The sequence below is a fragment of the Theropithecus gelada genome, chromosome 2, assembly GCF_003255815.1.
Source record: "Theropithecus gelada isolate Dixy chromosome 2, Tgel_1.0, whole genome shotgun sequence".
NCBI lineage: Eukaryota > Metazoa > Chordata > Mammalia > Primates > Cercopithecidae > Theropithecus > Theropithecus gelada.
Genome location: NC_037669.1, coordinates 53,838,667 through 53,859,729, shown reverse-complemented (window position 1 = coordinate 53,859,729; position 21,063 = coordinate 53,838,667). Strand labels below are relative to the sequence as shown.

General features: G+C 47.8%; 1 protein-coding gene across 2 annotated transcripts in view; it reads left to right on the top strand.

The window, feature by feature from the left end:
* The window catches only part of SLC6A11 (solute carrier family 6 member 11), a 121,336-nt gene that overhangs the window by 94,662 nt on the left and 5,611 nt on the right, over positions 1 to 21,063 (top strand). For both annotated transcript variants that reach the window (XM_025376316.1, XM_025376317.1), the window contains 4 exons: positions 5,712 to 5,836; positions 13,697 to 13,809; positions 16,919 to 17,056; positions 20,858 to 20,960. In XM_025376316.1, coding sequence (XP_025232101.1) covers positions 5,712 to 5,836; positions 13,697 to 13,809; positions 16,919 to 17,056; positions 20,858 to 20,960 — 479 coding nt within the window. The remainder of the gene's footprint in view (positions 1 to 5,711; positions 5,837 to 13,696; positions 13,810 to 16,918; positions 17,057 to 20,857; positions 20,961 to 21,063) is intronic.

Below are 21,063 nucleotides of genomic sequence, written 5' to 3'. Positions count from 1 at the left end.
CTTCATACTTGACTGTAGGGTCCTCTTGTGCCCCACCTTGCCCCTCAGCCTAACACGTCTCTTTGGCCTCCTGTAGATGGCTGCACCAGGGCTGGGAGGGAGTTCAGGTGAGAAGGTGAGCCCCAGGCTGTCTGACCCTTGGCTTCCTGGCCTCTTATGCCTGCAGCTTGAGTTCTACAGCAAGGCTGACACCCGTGGAGGGCAGAAGACCTGCCCAAGGTCACCCAGCAGTGTGTGGTGGAAGTGCTGGTCTAGGATGATGGTCAGTCTGTTGACGTTTCAGTCTACTGGGGTCTCTGCACCCCTGAACTCAGTGCCTGGTACACAATAGGCTAATATTTCATGGTAGATGGACAGCACATCTCTTCCTTAGAGTCTAAGAGCTCCTGAAGCATGGAATGACAGTGCAAAAATCCCTTATCACAGAATAGTGGAGAAAGGAAGGCTTTTGTTGTTGTTGTTGTTGTTGTTGTTGTTTAACAAATGGTTCTGACATAGGATAAGTATTTTGGGGAAGTCATCAAATTAGATTCTCATATATCATCTCATCTTTCCACTGTAATAAATGTCAGATTGATTAAAGAGTTAAACATTTTTTGAAAGAAAACCATCCTGTAAGTAGGAATGAAATACTGATTTCAGAATGGGAAAAGATGTAGAAAGCATCAAAAATAATTAAAGAAATCACAAAAGAACTAACTAAGTGATAGATTGGTCCACATAAATATGGAGAACTTCTAAATTTCTGGAAAGAAACACAGAAACTATTCAAAGTAGCCACCTCCATAAAGTGAGACTGGGAAGTCAGAGGTGGGGAGGTGGGCTTTTCCCACTACTACCTTCTATACAGCTTAAATGGGTTTGTTTTGTTTAGTTTCTTTTGTTTAACTCTGAGTACATATTGCTTTTATAATTTTTTTTAAATTGTTAATACAAATATCATCCACATTATTTTATTTCCAAATATGAGAATTTTCTGTAAGATTAACGAGCATCCCCACAATGTACGATACTCAAGGGGTTCATATCCACAACATATGAATAATACAAACAGATCTATAGGAAAAACACTAAAATACCAGTAGAAAAACAAGCAACACACTCTTTTTTTCTTTTTGAGATGGAGTCTCGCTCTGTCGCCCAGGCTGGACTGCAGTGGCGTGATTTTGGCTCACTGCAAGCTCCGCCTCCCGGGTTCACGCTATTCTCCTGACTCAGCCTCCCCAAGCTGGTGGGAGTGCCCACCACCACGCCCAGCTAATTTTTTGTATTTTTCGTAGAGACGGGGTTTCACTGTGTTAGCCAGGATGGTCTGGATCTCCTGACTTTGTGATCCGCCCGCCTCGGCCTCCCAAAGTGCTGGGATTACAGGCATGAGCCACGGCACCCGGCCAACACACTCATAAAATATTGAGAGTGTTTTTCCCAAGTCCTGTTCAGCATAGGTGAGGGTAGGTGAGCAGATTGTGCCATACGCCTGCTGGTGGGACAGGAACTTGGAATTAACCACCACATCACTGGGTCATCATGTGACTTGAGTGGCACCGTGCATTTGAAAGAACTTTTATCAGTGACAGCGTCCCTCCCACATTACCCCATCTTTGAGACAGGGAAAGTGAAGCTGGTGGAGGCGGTACCTTGCTAGACATGGCAGGGCCTGGACTCTGACTGGGGTCTCTGTGTCCATCCTGGCCTCCCCACTACATCCTTTCTGAGAGCTAGCTTAGCGGTCACATTATGAACTCACTTGTTAAATCGGCAGTGTTTGCTGTGTGTCTACTAAGTGCGAGGCCCTGGAGTCGGTGCCGTGGGAGATGCAGACAGCAGTGGTGCAGCCTATAGAGTTTGTAATTTGGGGAAATCAAGACAATGGGGAAGTTAATGTGGGCAGGTCCAACATGCTGAAAAGAGCAGCTCTTGTAGAATCCACTGTGCCATCAGGCCGCCGTGAGTTCTGCTGCTCGGGTTTTTTGGATGAGAGGTATTTGGGTGACAGGACGACGACGAGATGCTAGAGACAGTCAGAGCAGGCTGTCCAGAAGAAGGCATCTAAGTTTTGTGGAGGATGTGAGCATGGGGGATGAGAAGTGAAGCACTTTGTCAGCCATGATGAAAATGTTAATTATAGACAGGAAGAAAGAGGCACCCAGATAGGAAGAACAGCACATGCAGGCTTCTGGGCTGGGCCAAGTCTGACCCCCTTGGGATACCAGAGAGGGCTACTGTCTGTGTATAGTAACACCCCATCAGTGGCTTATGGTCAGCATGGGGACCTCTGTGCTGGGACCTTCAGAGATCACTTGGTCACTCTCCTCTCCAGCTAGGCCGTCAGCACCATGAGGACGTGGGCTACATGTTCTTGTTCTCTGCTGCATCCCTTGTACTTAGTTTAGTGCTGGCTTCTATGCAGGGAAGTCAGAACAAAATCACCCCATTACACAAGCAAGGAGACAGTGGCCCGTGGAGCTTGAGTCCCTTGCTCCTGTTTACATTGCCAGAGCTGGAGTGTGGCTTTTCACCTGAGTCTTCCTGGCTCCTGCACCCCTATTCCTCACTACCAGGGGTGGCCAGCTATTTCCCAACTGCTGGAGTTGAAGAGGATTTGGTCAAAAGTGCCTTGTCTCCAGCGTGTGTCTTGGGGCAGTGGCAGTTTCATTCCCCAAGGAGTGTGTGGATGATGTGTGCTGTCAGCCGTGAGTCCCTTCTGCTTCCCCCTCCAGCAGGCAGGGTTTTATTCCATCTCTCCCATCAGCAGAAGAAAGCAAATCCCCTGGGTGGCAATGCAAAATCAGAAGGTTCATTTTATTTCCTTTTCCAAATTGTTCTGCAAGTGGGTCTTCTCAACTCCAATGGAGTAAATTAGTACCCTCTCTCCCGACAGCACAATAGCTTCTGGAGGTCTTAAAAGCCCAGTTCAGCGCCTGCCGACTTCAAAGCACTGTTACATAAGCCTTTTACCTTGACGTGGGAGCTGGGGAAGGAATTAGAGGGCTGGAAATGGAGCAAGCCAGGCAGGGAAAATCCTCACTTCCGAAGACACCACTAAGCTCTGTCTGCTTGAAGGGGTGGGTGTTCTGGGGACTGGAGGGGAGGAGGGACAGGTCATGCATGGGGCTGGAAGGGACCTCAGGTCCCTAAACAGCTTCTCTGTCTCTCCTTCTGTCTCTCCCTAATGTGAGAAAGTCACTCAACAGACGTGTGCAGGAAGATGGGACTTTTTTAACAAGGGACATTTGTTTTTCAACACCTGTGTGGATGCCCAGAGACAATTTTTTAAAGTCAGGATTTTTTCGTCATAATTTTTAGGGTGCATCGTTTTTGTTTAGCTCCTAGCAAAAGCATCGGCTTTGATCTATTTGACTCATCTCCCCCAGCCTCAGGATTCAGTGAAACGTAGCCCAGGGCTGGCACACTGCAGGTCCTAAGAGCATCACGTGGGAGAATTTCGGAATGGAGAGGCTGTAGGCAAAAGCTTTCCTCCCCGGTATCATCCAATGTCCACTGCTTGATAAGTCAGGGCCATTTTGCCTCAGACTTCAGGAAACAGGCACAAGGAGCAGATGTATCCCAGCCTTAGGAATAACTCTGCCTGACCTGGGCATAGGTGAACTTCTTTTTGAGCAGAGGTAAATCAGACTTGCAGATAAAGTCCCCAAAGTCCCCAGTTATACCAGCCCAGCCAGCATTCACAGTGCCAGAAGAGTTATTTAAAGGGATGTGTATCAGTCGTCCATGGCCACAATACTGCTATGTAACAAACAGCCCCAGCACACAGGGGCTGACCACAGCGAGTGATTGCTTGTATTGCTCACAAGTCTGCTGGTCAGCTGGGGAGACTCTCCTGCAGGCTATGGATTAAAAGACCCTGGGTTTGGCTCCAAAGTCCAAGCCAGGCTCAAGTCAGCTCCACGTGGGTACATTCTGGGGTCCAGGCCAAAGGGATAGCAGCTCCCCTGGGGAAGTTCTCATGGAAAATCACAGAAATGATATAAGACAAATCCAATCATGCAAGCATATCTCAAGCCTCTGTTTATGTCACATCTGCTAACATCCTGTTGTCCAAAGCAAGTCATGTGGCTAAGCCCAAAGTCAGTGAAGGCAGGGAAATATACTTCACTCCAAGGAAGAAGATTGTGAGAGTGAATCCTTGAGGAAAAATGATTTGATCTAGTGTAAGGCCAAGAAATTCTGTTATCCAAGCACCTTGTATAGCCAGTGAGATCAGGTTCAAAGAAAAAATATTGCAGGGAGAATTGGAACCCAAGGCTCTCGACCACCAGTTCAGTGCTCTCTCTACTCTGCCCTTGATTCCTAGGGTCATTGCAAGGCAACAGGGTGTTACAACCACCAACAATGTTAATGTAAGCTTTGGTTGCATTATAAAAAGTATGATGTCAGGAGAAGAGGAGGTGAGAGTCCTGCTGTGTTGTCGAGACTAGTTCTGGATGTGACAATTGAGGAGGGACTGGATAAGCTGGAGTGTATTACAGATTTCAAGCAAAATAAGGAATTGGTAAGGAACTGGAATGTTTAACGGAGAACAAAAAACTCAAGGGGCTATAGGGCCATTATCTTCAGATCTGCCAAGCCTGAAGGAACTCCAGGCTGTTTTGGAGGGTAAAGCTAACTTTATCAGAGAGAACAAGCATGGGTGAATACAATATGAGAAAGTTCTTAGCACTCTAAGCAGTAACAAGGGGAAAGTACCACTGGAAAAAATGGCCAGCTCCTCATTCCTGGGTGTGCAAGCAGAGGTCAGCCGGCCACCCGCAGGGATGCTATGGAGGCTAATCATGCCTCTGGCAAGAGGTTGAACAAGGTCACCTGGCAGCTCCTCCCCTACAAAATGGGGTATTAACATGGATTGTATGCGTAAGTCTCAGTCCAGGCACTGCAGTGGTTGAGATTCTAAGGGCTAACTTCCTGACTTGGTGATTTTAGGATGCCAGGCCTGAGGCAGGACCAGCCGGGACTCAAGGGTACCGTCTTCATCTTGACAAAGTTCCATTGTTTCTAGTCTGATTTCTCCTGGGCCATGGCTTTATGCTGGTGCTTCTTAGCTGGTGAGTCCCCCCTCCCAAGAGCAGGGGACAGTCACTGCTCTGATAAACCTCTCCATGCAAGGGTTCAACCTGGAAGGGGCTGCTCCCTCGCGGCAGCAGAGCAGAGACAGACTGAGGTCTGGCAGACGCTGCTCCAGTGAACAGCTTGGCCAGGATGAATGTCACCATAAAGCCTCTGCCCCGGAGGCTGCCGGAGCTTCAGGTGCAAGGCCCATGGTTGCTCCCCTGGCTGAGAAGCCCCCATTTCTCCCGTGGAGGCTTCTCCTGCCCTCTTTGCTTTGAGCTCCCAGGAATACTTTCCCAGGCTTTCTCTCCTACCAGGGACTTGGAGGAGTGTCGGTGTGTTTCGGAGCATTTTCTCATTAGTTCTGCATTTTCCCATGTGCCAGCCTCCCTTCCCACGCTGACTCCATGCTTCTGATTCCTGACCTACCTTATCTTCTAGAAATTCAGGAGAAGCTGTGTGACCATGGGCCAGCCACCTAACCTCTCTGAACCATGAGTGCTCCATCAGAAAAATGGAGCTGCCTGTGCCCGCACTTCTCTGCCTGCCCCACAGGACAGCCATGGTGCTCGGGTGGAGAACGTTCGAGCTGTGCACTGGTTCCGCCCGCTCTGACCCTAGTGCCTCTCGCTGCTTCCCCACAGGGACTGCATCATGCTCTGTTGCCTGAACAGTGGCACCAGCTTCGTGGCTGGATTTGCCATCTTCTCAGTCCTGGGTTTTATGGCGTACGAGCAGGGGGTACCCATTGCTGAGGTGGCAGAGTCAGGTAAGTTCGCCAAAGGAGGGGATGGAAAAGGCGGCGAGGGAGGCCGGGAGTGATGGTCATCATGGAAATGCCATCTTCCTCTTTGGCTCACACCTCTGGATTAAGGCCTCAGAAAGGGGCCCCACCATTCATCCACAATCCAGGATCCTGGGAATTACCGAGGAGGAAAGCCTCGATACCTCCTCCCTCCCAAATCCAAGGCATCCCCAAGTTTTGTAGATGCTGTCACCCGCTTCATTCATTTCTCCCAAGCTCCACTGTCTCCCCACTAGCCCGGGCCACCTGGATGGCTCAGAAACCTTTCACTGGACTCTGCCTCTGCTATTGTCACTTCCACTTCGTGCTCTATCCTGCAGAGGGATTTCTTTTTTTTTTCAAAATGCGAATCTGAACATGTCTTCTCTGATGAAAAGCCTTGCTTGGCTTCTCATAGTGCTGGACTCAGCATGGCCACAAAGCCCTGTGTTGCCTGGCTCCTGTGGCCTCACCAGCCTCACCACCCACCATTCCCCCATGCTCACTCTCTGCCCCACCACTGTGGTCTGCTTCACTTCTGCAAGTTAACTCTCTCCTCCTCCCTCAGGGCCTTTGCACATGCTTCCCCTTTGCTTGGAGAGCACCTCTCCCTCCCTCTCTTTCCCTGTTCTAGACACAGAATCACCATGAGCGTGACAGCCTTGAGTAGAGATTGACATGTGTGTGTAGCAAACCCACCACAAGCAGGGTTATCATCGTTTGGGTGATTGTGCAAAATGGTGAGAAACTGTTTCCTTGATTTACATGGTATTTGAATTTCCAGAGAATTAAGTGCACATGAAAAAGTACATAGTTTGTGTTTACATGACAAATGGAGTCTAACCTCAGATAAGTATAAATAGGTTTTTCACCTACAAGCATGTCCAGTGGGACTTTGTTTTTAAGAGCAGCACAGGGCATCTGGCCTCCCTGGCCTCCATCTACTCAAGGCCAGTCCTGCCCCCACTCATGTGACAACTGACCCACCTTCCTCTCGAGCTCCGGTCCAGGGTGTGGCTGTTTAGGTTTGGCCTGTGCGGTCAGGGAAGCACCCGTCTGACCCACCAAGACCAGCAGGCCACGGGGTGTGGATGTCAAAGGAGGCAGCTGATCAGCAAGCTCTGCTCTATGGCTGCTCAGAGTCCACCTTGCTCTTGATCATGTTTATCAGAGATGCAGGGGCCCCTGCTGAAATCAGGGGTACAAGCTAGACCAGAGGATATGAGTACGATCAGAGCTCTCAATCGCTGGGCACCTACTCATTGGACAGGAACTGTTACACACATCATCTCATAGGATGCTCAGCTCAGCCCTCTGAAGTGGCATTTTTGCTACCCCCATTTTACAGATGAGAAAACTGAGGCTCAGGGACGTGAGGTCATTTAACTAAGGACACGCAGGCTGGAAGAAAGAGAGCTGGAACTTAATCCAGGCCATCTGGCTATCAAACTCATGTACTTCCCACTCCATCCCACTATGGCTGGGTCACCTAGCCCTTCACAAAACACCTCTGCCTCTTCCTCACGTTCAACCACAGGCAGCCCTGTGAGGAGGGATCATTGCCTTCTCAACAATAGCGTTGCTCACCGTGAGAATCCGTGTCCTCCTCTGTAAAGTGCACACCCTGAAACTCCCTCATAGTGTTGCGTGAGACAGAGTAGCCACAGCACTGTTGTTGTTCATTTTATCATTGCTTCCGTTTTGGAAGGGAGTCCAAGAGAGGAGTGATAAGAAGAAAAAAAGCCAACTAAAATTAAATTTTGGACTTTTTCTTATTCAAACTGAAAGAATACTCACTGTGGAAAAATAGAGAAACATTAACAGAAGAAAACAATTCAAATCCAATGCAACACCTTGGGGTTATCCCGCTAGGATTTTTCATACTTATGTAGCTATAAGCGTGATGATCAAAACTGGATGATATTATCCTTGGCATTATGTAGGCTGAGTTCTTCCATTTATAATAAAGCATGAGGAGCTTGGCCCTCAGTAAAAACAGATTGTTATCATGAGTTGTGTGGTATTCCATTGAATTGATGCACTAGAATTGACTTTCTCTGTCCCACTTGTCAGGCTGTAAGACAGGTGTTTTTCATATACTACCTCATGAAATGCTCCTGGCACCTCTGCAACATAGGTTTCACCAGGGCCTCCACTCGTGGCTGTGCAGACTATGCGCTGCACAACTCCAGCAGGCACTATTCACATAGCAGTCCTAGCTTTTATAGTGCCTGTTACAGACGAGGACCTTGTAGCTCAGAAAGATGAAGTGGTTCATCCGAGAGCATATAGTCCATAAGCAGTGCAGCCTGGATCTGGTCTCTTCTGCCTCGCTTTCTTGTGTTGCTGTTGGCATCAAGCAGGAAAGCCTGCTCTGTGCCCCTGATTGGGGGTGTGGATCACACCAAGACCCTCTTTAGGAGTCTGCCAGTTGGAGCAAATGCAAGTTACAGCTGAATATGTAGTCACCTCCCCTTTCTCAGGACCTGGGCTCACTTTCTGAGGCATGATTTTTGGAAAATACTTAATTAGATGCCAGAACACTCAGTGGGATGTCCCAGAACACCTTGGAGACTGAGCTAGGGAGACAGAATGTACTTCTTGCAGGGCTCAGATTTTGTTCTGTTCTAAGCCTAGTGCCTGAGATTTGCTGACCTTCCCTGCACGTCCTGCAGTCTGTCTCTCTGATGCTGTTGCACTCAGGATGCTGTCTCCTAGGGGAGAGTTTTACATAGCTTACAGTTGGGTCTTGCTTCTTTATCTAGCCTAATAATCTCTTAACTGGAGTATGTGGTCCATTTGTATTTTGCAATGATTGATATGGTTAGGTCCAGATGTCTGTTTTAGGACAGAAAATGTCAGAATAATAATCAGAAGTGGAAAGTGTCACATGTGTGGTAGAAGTGCAAAGTGATATGTTATTAACTTGAATAAGTTATGATGTATAGTCTTGGTCCAATTGCTTAGAGAAAAATAATAAGAGGTAGAGCTAAAAAGCTAATAGATGAAACAAAATTGAAAATTAAAAATATTTATTAACCCAGAAGAATGCAGGAAAGTGCCACAGAGTAAAACTAAACAAAATAAGCAAACAAAAACAGAAAACCAAAAAGAAAACAAATACAAAATAATAGACTTAAATCTAACCATATTAATACTTATATTAATTTTTTTTTTTTTTTTTTTTTTTTTTTTTTTGAGACGGAGTCTTGCTCTGTCGCCCAGGCTGGAGTGCAGTGGCGCGATCTCGGCTCACTGCACGCTCTGCCTCCCGGGTTCACGCCATTCTCCTGCCTCAGCCTCCTGAGTAGCTGGGACTACAGGCGCCTGCCACCGCACCCGGCTAATTTTTTTTTTTTTTTTTGTATTTTTAGTAGAGACGGGGTTTCACCGTGGTCTCAATCTCCTGACCTTGTGATCCGCCCGCCTCGGCCTCCCAAAGTGCTGGGATTACAGGCGTGAGCCACTGCGCCCGGCCACTTATATTAAATTTAAATGGACCAGATACACCAATTAAAAGGCAGAGATTATCAGACCAGATTTTTTTTTAAAAAAGACCCAACTATAAAACGTCTAAAAGAGACACACTTTAAAGACATAGATAAAGTATAAAAGAATGGGTAAAGATATACCATTCAAACAATAAACATAAGAAAACTGGCTTGACTATATTAGTGTTGGACAGAGTAAACTTCAAGTCAAAAAGTATTAGCAGAGATAAAGAGGAACACCTCATATTGATAAAAGGGGCAATTCATTGAGAAGACGTAGCAATCTAGTGAGTTTGTACCTGAAAGCAGAGATTTGTTATATAGGGAGCTAAAACTGATAGAACTAGAGGGGAAAATAGACAAATCCACAAGCATAGTTGGAGATTTTAACACCCCTCTCTAATGATAGAACAATTATATGAAATGTCAATAAAGACACAGCGATCTGAACAATACTATCAACCACAATGACTTCACTAATATTTATCAAACAGTGCACTCAGTACTTACAAAGCACAATTCTTTTCCAGTGGACATGGAACATTCACCAAGATAGACCATATACTGTGCCACAAAACAAGCATCAGTGTATCTCAAGAAATTGAAATCCGTTAATATAATGCACCATGTTAATAGATCTAACAAAAAAAACATAAGATTAGCTTCATCAATGCTTAAAAAACCTTTAACAAAATTTAACACCCATTTACAACATAAAATAATCAAGAAAATAGAAATTGAGGAGTACTTTTTGAAATGATGTGTATGTGTAAAAGTTTTTTAAAAGCAGGTATCTATAGTATCCTACCCATTATGTGAAAAAAGAAGGGGAGATGAGAAAATATGTCTACTCATTTGTGCAAAAGAAATACAGAAAGGATTAACTAGAAACAGACAAGAATGGTTACCTTCAGGGATGGTCGGAAAAGGGGTGGAAGGAAGGGAGGAATGGGAATGAGGGAGGAAGAATGAGAAGGAAGCAGTGCTTCTTTGAATAGATCTTTTTTTTAAATTAGCTCTGAGTCTTGGTAATGTTTCACATACCACTCAAAATAAACCATCTTTTTTTCTGTAGTGGAACCCCAAATTGAATATAAATAGTAACAAATGAACTTAACTATACTACAAATGAAAAATGTCACCATGCTGAAGGGAATGGGGAAGGAAAAACTAACCTATGTAACTTTGAGAAACAGCATCTTGACTGGATATTATAAGGCTAAAGACAAAAATAACTGTATTGTGCTCCAATTAGTAAAGGGGTAGCAATTCTGCAACTGTTATAAGTGTGTATATTAGGATTGAACAAATAGGTAAATATTTTATAAATAGATTTTTCACTGAGAAAGAAGTTAAAAATAAGGAAAGGACAGATGCTAGAATGTCTTTTATTGGAATTGGAAGTATCAGTATATTAAAACTCATGGTTTTCATCTGTGTACAGATAGATATAGAAATATTCATGTGTATATGCATGGATAAATATACATATATTTCCTATCTTTGTGTGCTGAGAGAGCTTACAAGCAATAATACTCCATAGTTATGAGCACACCTAGGGCTCAGATCTTGGTTTCTAAACACTATTCTTCACTTTAAAACAAAAACAAAAACAAAAACAGGGCTCCTTGGCAAAGCAGTTGATTTCAGAGCTAGGGCAAGACAAGGTGAAGCTAGAACATTTTTGTGATGCCAAAAAATAAGGAAGTGCTCAGAAAAAAAGGATGGAGGCATGTCAAAAAGCCATGGAAATCAACCTGAAGGAACTCCCAATGGTCAATACTGAAATAACTTGAACAGTAAAATAAATAATGATAGTATTGGATTATAACCCATAGAATAAACTACCCAGGAGTCCATACTGACATATATAAATAATTGAATAAATAAATGGTGTGAAAGGACACTATTCCTTGGAGAAGAATTATAATTAATAAATATAGAAGGAATAAGGGAAATACCAAATCACCATTAGGCAAACACCATTGTAATCACGGTTGCAGGCAAGACCCACCAATGGATGCTAAAATCAGTAGGTAAAAGTTGGAGTAGAAACAGGATATTTTCATAATCTCAAAATATTTCCCTCCAAGAGAGTTAACAATTACAAAGAGAAAAAGAGTAACGTTACAGTGGAGAAACCTAGCAGACAACAGTTTAACCTTAACCTTAAGTGATCAAAGTAAACATCACCAGTAATAATATTGATTGACATGTACCCCCTGATATAATACACCAGAAAGGACATAACATCACTGCTGTGGTTTTCTAGCCAAAAGATGCACAGCCTCAGCATAAGTCATGAGCAAATATCAGACCAACCCACATCAAGAGACATTCTGCAAAACAACAACCAGAACTCATCAAAAATGTTGATTTTAGAAAAGACCAAAAACAGACTAAGGGACTGCCAAAGACTGGAGAAGACTAAAGAGATACAACCACTAAACGCAATCTAGAGTTCTGGATTAAATGTTGGAACAGAGAAAAGGGGGCAAAAGGAGAAAAACTGGCAGAATATGAATAACATCTGTGGCTTAATGGTATTATACCAATATTAATTTACCAGTTATTAAATATTGAATGTGTTCCCCTAAAATCAGAAACAAAGCAAGGATGTATGCTATCTCTGCCTCTATACCATATAGCAATGAACTTCCTAGAGAGTGCAATAAGGCAAGAACAATAAAAATAATTAAAGGGAAGAATAAAAATGTTCTTGATAAACATACTGACGGAGCCAAAAATCCTAAGGAACCTACTAAAAAAGTAATAGTGAACTCAGTGAGGACAAAGGACAAAATAAATAAAATCTATTGTACTTCTTTACATGCTAGCAGGAAACAACTGGAAAGTTTTTACTTCTGCTCTTCACAAGACACCGTTAAGAAAATGAAAAGGCAAGCCACAGACTGGGAGAAAATATTTGTAATAACTCCTCTGATCAAGGATTTACATCCTAAACATATAAAGAACTCTCACAATCAAATAAAAAGGAAACAACCTAATGAAAAAAAGGGGACAAAAAAATGAAGCCATCACTTCACAAAAGACGACATATGAACAGACAATATACATGTGAAGATACTCAACGTCATTAGCTCGTCATTAGCTATCAGGGAAATGCAAATGAAAACTATGATACAATATCTCTCTCCCACTGTAATGACACATCTTAAAAGACTGACAATATCAAGTGTTGGCAAGGATGTGGAGCCACTGGAAATTGGAAACATTGCTGGTAGTACTGTAAAATGGCACAGCTACTTTGAAAATCAGTTTGGAATTTCTTAGAACATTAAACACGTGATTGCCATATGACCCAGCAATTCCATTTCTAGGTAGAATAGGCAAAACTAATCCGAGGATGAAAAAAATAATTGAATTGATGGTTGCCCAAAGTGAAGATGAGGAACGGAGGCGAAGAGACAGCAGAGGGGCCCAAGGGGCCAATGGCAGTGTTCTATAGCTTGATTGCCATGGCTTGATTGTCATGGTGGTTATCTGGGTATATACACTTTTTAAAACTATTAAACTAGTGTGTAAATTATACCTTAATGAAGCTTCTCTTTAAAGTAAAAACTCATCAGAGTTCATGTCTATTAAGCATTTACCTGCTTCAGTGCTTTCCATTTATTGTGTCATCTCACTGAATTAGCAAAACTACTTTTTTTAGGTAGGACTTTATTATCCCTATTTTTCAACTAAGAAAACAGATTTGAGCCCAGGACACCTGGCTACAGAGCCTGTGCTCTTGACCACTGTGCCACAGGGCTCGACTCTCAGGTATCTGTCTGCTGACATTGATAAAGTTCATCCTGAGGACACGTTAACCCAGCCCTCTTATGTGGAGCAACTAAAACAAGGGAGTGTGGACCTGGAAATGAGAGTGGAAGCCAAAAGAAGAGGCTGCCAGGGTGGAAGAGCATTTCTCCAGCCTGGACCCGACCTACCACAACCACTGGGTGCCTGGTCCTTGCCTCTCCCTGGGCAGACGGAGTCAGAATCGCTGGGTGGGCCTGAGAATCTGCATTTTAACAAGAAACTGCACCTTGCCCCTTGAGAACAGTAGAGACATGTCTAAAGGAAGGTCCATGGGATCAGCCCAACCTAGGCTTGAATCCTTACCCTTCCAAGGCCCTTGTTTACCTCTTTCTGCCTCAACTTGTTCATTTGCAAAAGGGGCATCAGAATAGCACCAACCGCCTGGGGTGGCTGGGAAACAAGTGATTTGAGTGAGAGGCAGGCACAGTGCCTGTCGCAGAGGAGGCTCTCAGTAAATGCTGGATTAAACTAGCAATGGTATGAGGGATGGGGCTCCACCCAGTGGCTTTCTCTCTCTCCCTCACTCCAGGCCCTGGCCTGGCCTTTATTGCATACCCCAAGGCGGTCACCATGATGCCTCTCTCCCCGCTGTGGGCCACCTTATTCTTCATGATGCTCATCTTCCTAGGCCTGGACAGCCAGGTAAGGGGCCATGGGGAGGGGGAGCCCAGGAGGGAGGGGAACCTGGGCCAGGAGGCCAGACGCCACCCTTAAGAGTGGCTCCCCAGGCCCAACCACTCCCACCTGGCCCTGGCATCAGGGCCCTGCCCACCATCCCCCATTCCACCCTCCTCTTCCCTCCCAGCAACGCTTGCAACCCCCATCCACCAGGTGGGCTCCACACTTACCCACAAATGTCTGTTCCAGCCCCTCTAAGCCTCCCCAAATACTGTTTTCCTTACTGGAATTCCCAACTCTCAATTCATGTTTAGAAAAATTTGCTAAATACTTCCCTTCTGCTCAACCACTCCTGCCAACAGCACTGCCAGGCACAGCAGAAGAGAGTCTCAGAGAGTGAGTCCCACAGCATGCATGTCCCTGTCCCAACCCAGTCACTGAGGACACGGACACATACAAAAGCACCTCCTCTTCCTTCCTCCGTCTCTGTCCTGGATGCCACCACCAGCTCTGCCCCGCCACCACCTGCCTGCCTCTGTGCTTGGCCCTCCCTAGAGGCCCCTTGCCGACCTGCCTCTGCTTGGCAGCCTCCTTCCCTGGCGAAGGGGATAGACCTGGAGCTAGTAACTGACCCATGCACTCGGTTTCCCTTTGTTGTCACACAGCGGCAGGCGCTCGCTTCCCACACTGAGCACACTCCAGCCTCCCATCCCAGGTCCCCGGCCTCTTTCCCAGACTATTCCCCCATCAGTCCCTGAAACCCACCCTTTGCCTGCTACTCCGTGTAGCAGTTTTCCCTAGGAGCCCTGGAGAACTTCCCCCAGCCACAGCCTCCCTGCCTAGGAGACTAGGTCTTGGCCAGCCAGCGCTGTGCTGTGCAGGCAGCTCTGCAGGCAAAGCAGTCAGACACCCTGGGCCCCTAGGTGAAGTGGGGAGACACACCCAGCCCAGCCTATGGGAGTGCTGCCCTCACACATGACCTTGTGCCAGTTGAGTCACTTGGCACCCAAACCCCACAGCCAGTGTGTCTGTCAAGCCAGTCGAGTCCAATTTCTTCCCCTGAACAGTTTCCCAGAGGCTGCTGAGCCAAATCACCGGGTGTTTCTGCTGATAATCTTCCCTTATTGTTGCTGTTGCAGGCAGAGGCCTTGGAGGGATTGACAGCTTATGCGTGACAGGGCAGGCCTGCCTAGCAGAGGGAGGCGGGGGCTGGGGCCTCGGCTCGGCGAGTCCCTGGGCTGAGCTAAGCCAGCACTTGGGCCTGGGGGCCCAAGGTCTGGCACAAAAAGTGGCGGCCACTCTGCCTACCCCCATGCGTGCTGCCCTTGCTGTGTGCCTTGGATACATTCTCAGTTCATTGTCACCATAACCACATGGGCTTCGGGGGGGTCCTTTCATTGCCTCCATTTTATAGAAGAAGAAACTGAGGTTCAGAGATACTGAGTGACTTGCTGGAACATGCACCCGGGCCTGTCTGCCTCTTGGCCTACACAGTGCAGGTGTCTCGTCAGTTTCAATCCTGGATAAACAACCTCCCTAGCATCCCATCCTCTTCCCTAGGACCTGGAGAAAGGATAGACAGAGCCAGCCCTTGCTGCTGAGGCGGAGCAGCTGCGAGGCCACAGCCTGGGCTTGAGTCCCAGCCCCACGACTTGCGAGCTGTGTGCCTTGGGCTAGTCACCTTGCCACTCTGTGCCTCATTCCCTTTGTCTGCACAAGGAGTGTTGAAACACCTTTTCTGAGGAGGCAGAGGTAAATCAGAAAGGATTTGGAGCCAACAAATGGCTCCATGGAAGGGGTATTTCCCAACAAGGTGGCTGGCAAAAGCACCCTTAACTCCTCCTCCCTCCCTCAAGGCAGGGCAGTGGGGTGGGTAAAGCCCAGCTCTGGAGCAAGATCGCCTCATTCGAATCCAGGCGTTGCCACTTACCGCCTGCGTGACCTTGGGTAAATTGCGTACTCCCTCCTCTGTGCTTCTGTGTCTTCATTTACAAAAGGGGGATAATAATAGTACAGACCATGGAGAGACTACATAAATTAATGTATGCTAACTGCCTAGAACAGAGCCTGGCACGTTGTCGCAGGTATGATGTGTTTGCTATTATCATTACTGTTATTATTATTAATGTGGCAAACATTTCCTGAGCCTTTCCCTCCTCTGTGCCAGGGGCCCTGAGCTAGACACAGGAAATAGATAGATGACAATGATGTGGCCCCTGCCCTCCAGGATCCCACCTGCTTATAAGGAGACAGATATAATCAGGCAACGGCCCCCAGGGTGAGGGGTGTACTCAGGACACAGAGGAGAGGGTTGGGCTGTCCTGAGTGGGGGACAAGAGTGATCAGGAAAAAGTTCATGCAGATCTGCCCCCAGTGCCATGAGAACCAGGTAAGGGGGCGGTTGGTATCTTAGGATATTCAGGCTGGCTGTTAATGGGTGGGTAGGAACTGGGCAGATACCGTGTACCTGGTCATGTGCTCAGCACGCAAGATACAGATGCTTAGTGGCTCAAACTCAGCCATTGATGCCTGCACCGTTTGGCTGGGGCCCAAAGACACCCAGCAGAGACAAAGAGCTGGAAGTTGGCTCACCTCTGATTGCCCTCCACCCAACAGAGGGGCCTCATCTGCCAGAAACAAAGAGCAGGGAAGCATCCCAACCCCGGAGACCACAGAGACAGACCAGAGCCTGCCATCAGCAGAGCACGTAGCTCCCACTACAGGCACAGAAACCCCAGCCTTGCCTCAAGGGCAGGGGCTGGTCTCATTTAAGTTGTCGACCCCAGCACAGAGCCCAGCACATAGGCATGTGACAGGCAGCATGCGGGAGAAGGAAGAGTACTAGATTTGGAGTCTGGAGACCCCAGCTCAAGTCCTTACTGCCACATCCTTGCTGAATAATCTTGGGCAGGTCACTCCCCACCTCTGAGCCTCAGCATCCTCATCTGTTAAATGGGCATGACTGGAGCTCCGCTAGTTCTGGGATTACTGTTATCCTCTGGCCCCTCATCTGCATCAGTGGGTGTGGGAATGAAGGAAGCCCAGGGTTCAGGCCGGCTGCGCTTGCTCAGAGCCTGGGCCCCCAGGAGCAGCCTTTTCCTTGAGTTTCACACCATCGTATCTCCCCGTCCAGTTTGTGTGTGTGGAAAGCCTGGTGACTGCCGTGGTGGACATGTACCCCAAGGTCTTCCGGAGGGGTTACCGGCGGGAGCTGCTCATCCTAGCCTTGTCTGTTATCTCCTATTTTCTGGGCCTCGTGATGTTAACGGAGGTGAGTGGCATGGTTTGTGCTGCACGGGGTGAAGTGGGTGTGTGACGTCAACTCCCAGCTCTGAAAGTGACCAGCTGTGTGACCTGGGTCAGGTCTAGTGCCCTCTGCCACTCGGTTTATGCTTCCTCCTAGCGGGTCATGGTGAGGATCTAATGGAAGTTCTCATCAAGCCCTCAGCACAGTGTCTTCATGTGCAAGTGCTCAGCTAAAGGCCGCTGCTGTTATTCACAGAGGGGAGTCACACTCACCAGGGGAACGCTGGGTTGATCTGTCATGGTGAGCACATGGACGCCTGGGCCATCCCTCAGAATAGCTTCCGGGTGAAGCAACAGTGTCAGCTATTAGCCCTGTAACAGTTACCTATGAGTGGTCTCGCGTTCAGAGCAGGCTTTTCTGGGCATCTCTGATGATACTGGCACCTTCGGGCACCGTGTGCTCCAGCCTGGGCCTTCTGTGTGTAGCCCTCTTCTCATTGTCCCTGCTGGGCCTGCAGGTTAGGAGAGGTTCTCCATGACCTCCAAATTAAGACCATCTGATAAAACTGTATTTCTCTCCCCCACCTCCCATAGCCATTCTGTCAAATAAATACATTCTTATGTATCTTGGGAAGGTAACATTAGGTATTTTTCTCCCCATATGCACAAAATTAATTAATTTAAAAAGAAAAAAATGAACTGTTGCCTAGAAACAAGAAGAGTTTTTGTAAGAAACATGGAAAGAAATGAGGGAACTCAGAATTAGTAAAAGCAGCTGATGTAATATTGAGGTCAGGCTAGAAAGCATTTGGGTTCATGCCACCTTGTTGCATCTACTCATCCCCCCCACTTCCCAACTCATATGCTGCCTCTTCCTGGAAGCCTCCTTAGCGTCCCTTTCCTCATTCATGCCCCCAGCCCCTAGCACTTTGTTTGCAGCTCAGTTCAGTCTCCTCCTCCCCATTACCGTGATCTATGGTCCACCTGTTCACCTGTCTCCCCCACCAGACCTCAGGGCCGTGAGAACAGGAGCCAGCCCTCATTTGGCTTCATGCCCTCAGAGCCAATTCAGTGCCTGGCACGGGGTGGGTACTCAGTGCACAGTGGCTGGCATCATTACCTCGCCCAGTCATTGTCACATTAATGAGAGTGATAATCAGTGTTGGAGCAAATAAATGGTATGCCGCTTCCCAGTTTCCACCTCACCTCTCCCCACTCAGAGAAACCGGGCAGTGCAGTAAGCAGGGCCTCATTAAGCACTGATTAATTAGAGTCTCTCGTCACAGTCTTGTCACATACAAATTGGGGGGTTAGCCTGATGCGTTAAAGAGGCTAACGGACAGAATTCCAAGAGGAGCAGATGTTGGCACAGGCATCAGCTGCTTGGAGAAGGCAGGTGGTGGAGGGTGCTTCTTGAACCGCCTGCCCCAGGTGCCCCCAGCTCACCGAGTCTCTGATACCCAACCTCTGACTGAGGCCTTACATCTGCCCAAGGGGTGCTTCATGGCCCCTGGAGGCCATCAGGGAGCCAGTGCTGCAGTCACACAAGACTGTTAGTCAGCAGGCGCTTGGGCCTCCCACGCCAACCGTCCGCATCCTCGGAGGACTATCTGTGATCAATTGCACTGGAGAAGTTCAATTGCCAAATGGGCCGTGCTGCCTTGGCCTTCATGGTAATTGCTGGAAGGAACTTTCCCTCACTTACACACATTTAAAGCTCAGCTCTAAGAAAAATAGGCCACAAACGTCTTTTCTTCCACCAAGGCAGTGTGATGAGTGGTTGAGGGTATGGGCTTTGCATCCAGATGACCTGGGTTCAATCCTCAGCCCTTGACTAGCTGGCTGGATGACCTGCAGCAGGTGTTGTCGCTGCTTCGTGCCTCAGTTTCCCCATGTGAACAGTGGAGATAACACTAGTGCCTGCCTTGTAATTGCACTGTGAAGGACCAACTGGATGAAGACACAGGAAGCGGTTAAACACAGCCTGCTGCTTGCTGAATGCTGCATTGAGGTTTCTTTGTTCCTTTGTAAAGTATGATGTTCATGCGAGGGGAGCAACTGGAGGTGGGGGCAGGTCTTAGGTATTAACTCAGAAAGCCAAGCCCCGCACTCCCCAGAGAGGTGCCTCAGACCTGCTCCTGACCCCCACAGACCAGAATATTCACTGTAGTTGTCACAGATGGGAGAACCCCGGCCAGACATGGCCCACTCAGAGATCCATTTTGTTTCCCCCTCACTGTGTTTTTTAAAAACACGAAGTTGCCAACAATTATAACAGAAAAATTTCCCATAAAAATCTGTATTTCTGGTGTCTTCCAGAAAATCTGCAGATCTGGCCTCACAGCTGCATTCCCCAGCAACTGCCCTCCAGAGGTGTGTAGCTAGATGGGGCCCGTACTCTCCAGTTAGCCACGGTCCCCACCACTCCCTGGTACCACACCCAGCCCCCTTTTCTCAGTCGTATCATCTGTCTGGCCTTGTGGGCATTGAGATATTTCTCCCTGTCTAGTTGAAGACATGAACGAGTCCCATGGTGTGTGGTCTGTGAGTGACAGGAGGAAGCAGGCCCAGGGCACCCTGGGAGCACAGAGGGGAAGCAGAACTCCAAGGAAGTCCCCATGGAAGACACACGGGAGGCTCTCCAGGTTTCATTCCAGCCCCCTAATGCACTGTCCTGGTATTCAGACTATCCCACCCCACCTGATCCTTCCTAGCTCTTTGACACTTTCATTTCCCCTGAGTTTGATTGCATCCCCTAAGGACCCTCATTGTATTGTAAAGATTTTATTTAGAGACCCCCGCTCTCCCTACATCTGCAGCTGGTGTCCTTTCCCCTCTCCTCCCTCCTAGAAAACCTTTCCAGATTACCTTGGTCAGCTGAGCTCACACATTCTAGGTCATCACTAAACTCAATCGTCACGGATTTGTATGCTACAGAGCTGGCCTGTGGTCATTTCTTCATCCCGTGAAGATGGACCACATACCGCCTGTGTGCCAAGCCCTGGGCCAGAAACTGGGACCCAACCCTGGACAAAGCCAGCTGGACTCCCCCACCCATGGAGATCACACTCCACAGGATTTAACTTACATTTATCACCCCCTACTGTGCACCAGCCCCGCTCCCCTCCTTTTTTAGTTGAGTCCACAAAACATGCTGTGAAGGCCCAAAGAAAGAATGAGGCCGTCAGAAAGGGCTTCCTGAAAGAGGTGGCATTTGATCTGAGCTTTGAAGGAACTTAGCAGGTGAAAGGGAATAGCATGTGTAGAGGCACGAAGGTGAGGCTGTCCCTTGGTCTGTCCAGGAGGGGCTGTGGGAAGGGAGATGAGGCCAGTGAGGAGGGCAGCAGCCCTAACTGGCAGGCTGAAAGGAGCCAAAGGGTGACTTTAAACTGCCACGTGTTTGGTTGGATTTGCACGTTTCAGAGAAAGGTTCCTCCGAAAGCTGGCATGTAGACGGATTGGAGAGGGTGAGGCTGGAGGCAGGGAGGCCAGTCAGGAGGCTGTTATAGCCATCCAGGTAGGGGTGCTGAGCCTCCCCCATCTTGATTTTCTGTGTAGTCTCTGGCCCTTGGGGAGCTGGGAAGTGGGGGGCTGAGATAAGACAAACCATCTGCAGTCCCAGCGGCCCCCAAAGGACAGGAAATTAGGGGGCACCCAGATGGGAGGGTACAATTTTCAAACTGGGGAGACTAGGGAGAAACTGATTCCTGGCAGTGGTAGCCACAGAGCAGAGAGAGGGACCTTCCTGAGGCCAGCTGGCTGACCCTGCTCTCCCGTCTGTCCATTCACCTCCCATCCATCTGTGTGTCTGTCCCCCGACCTACAGGGTGGCATGTACATCTTCCAGCTCTTTGACTCCTATGCTGCCAGTGGGATGTGCCTTCTCTTCGTGGCCATCTTTGAGTGCATCTGCATTGGCTGGGTGTATGGTGAGTAGCAGCCAAGCCCGTCCACACCCCAGCTGCCCACCGGGTGCCCAGGATCCTGGTGCTTGGACTCTGGTGGGCTCTGGTTCTCTGTGGCTTGTCTTGG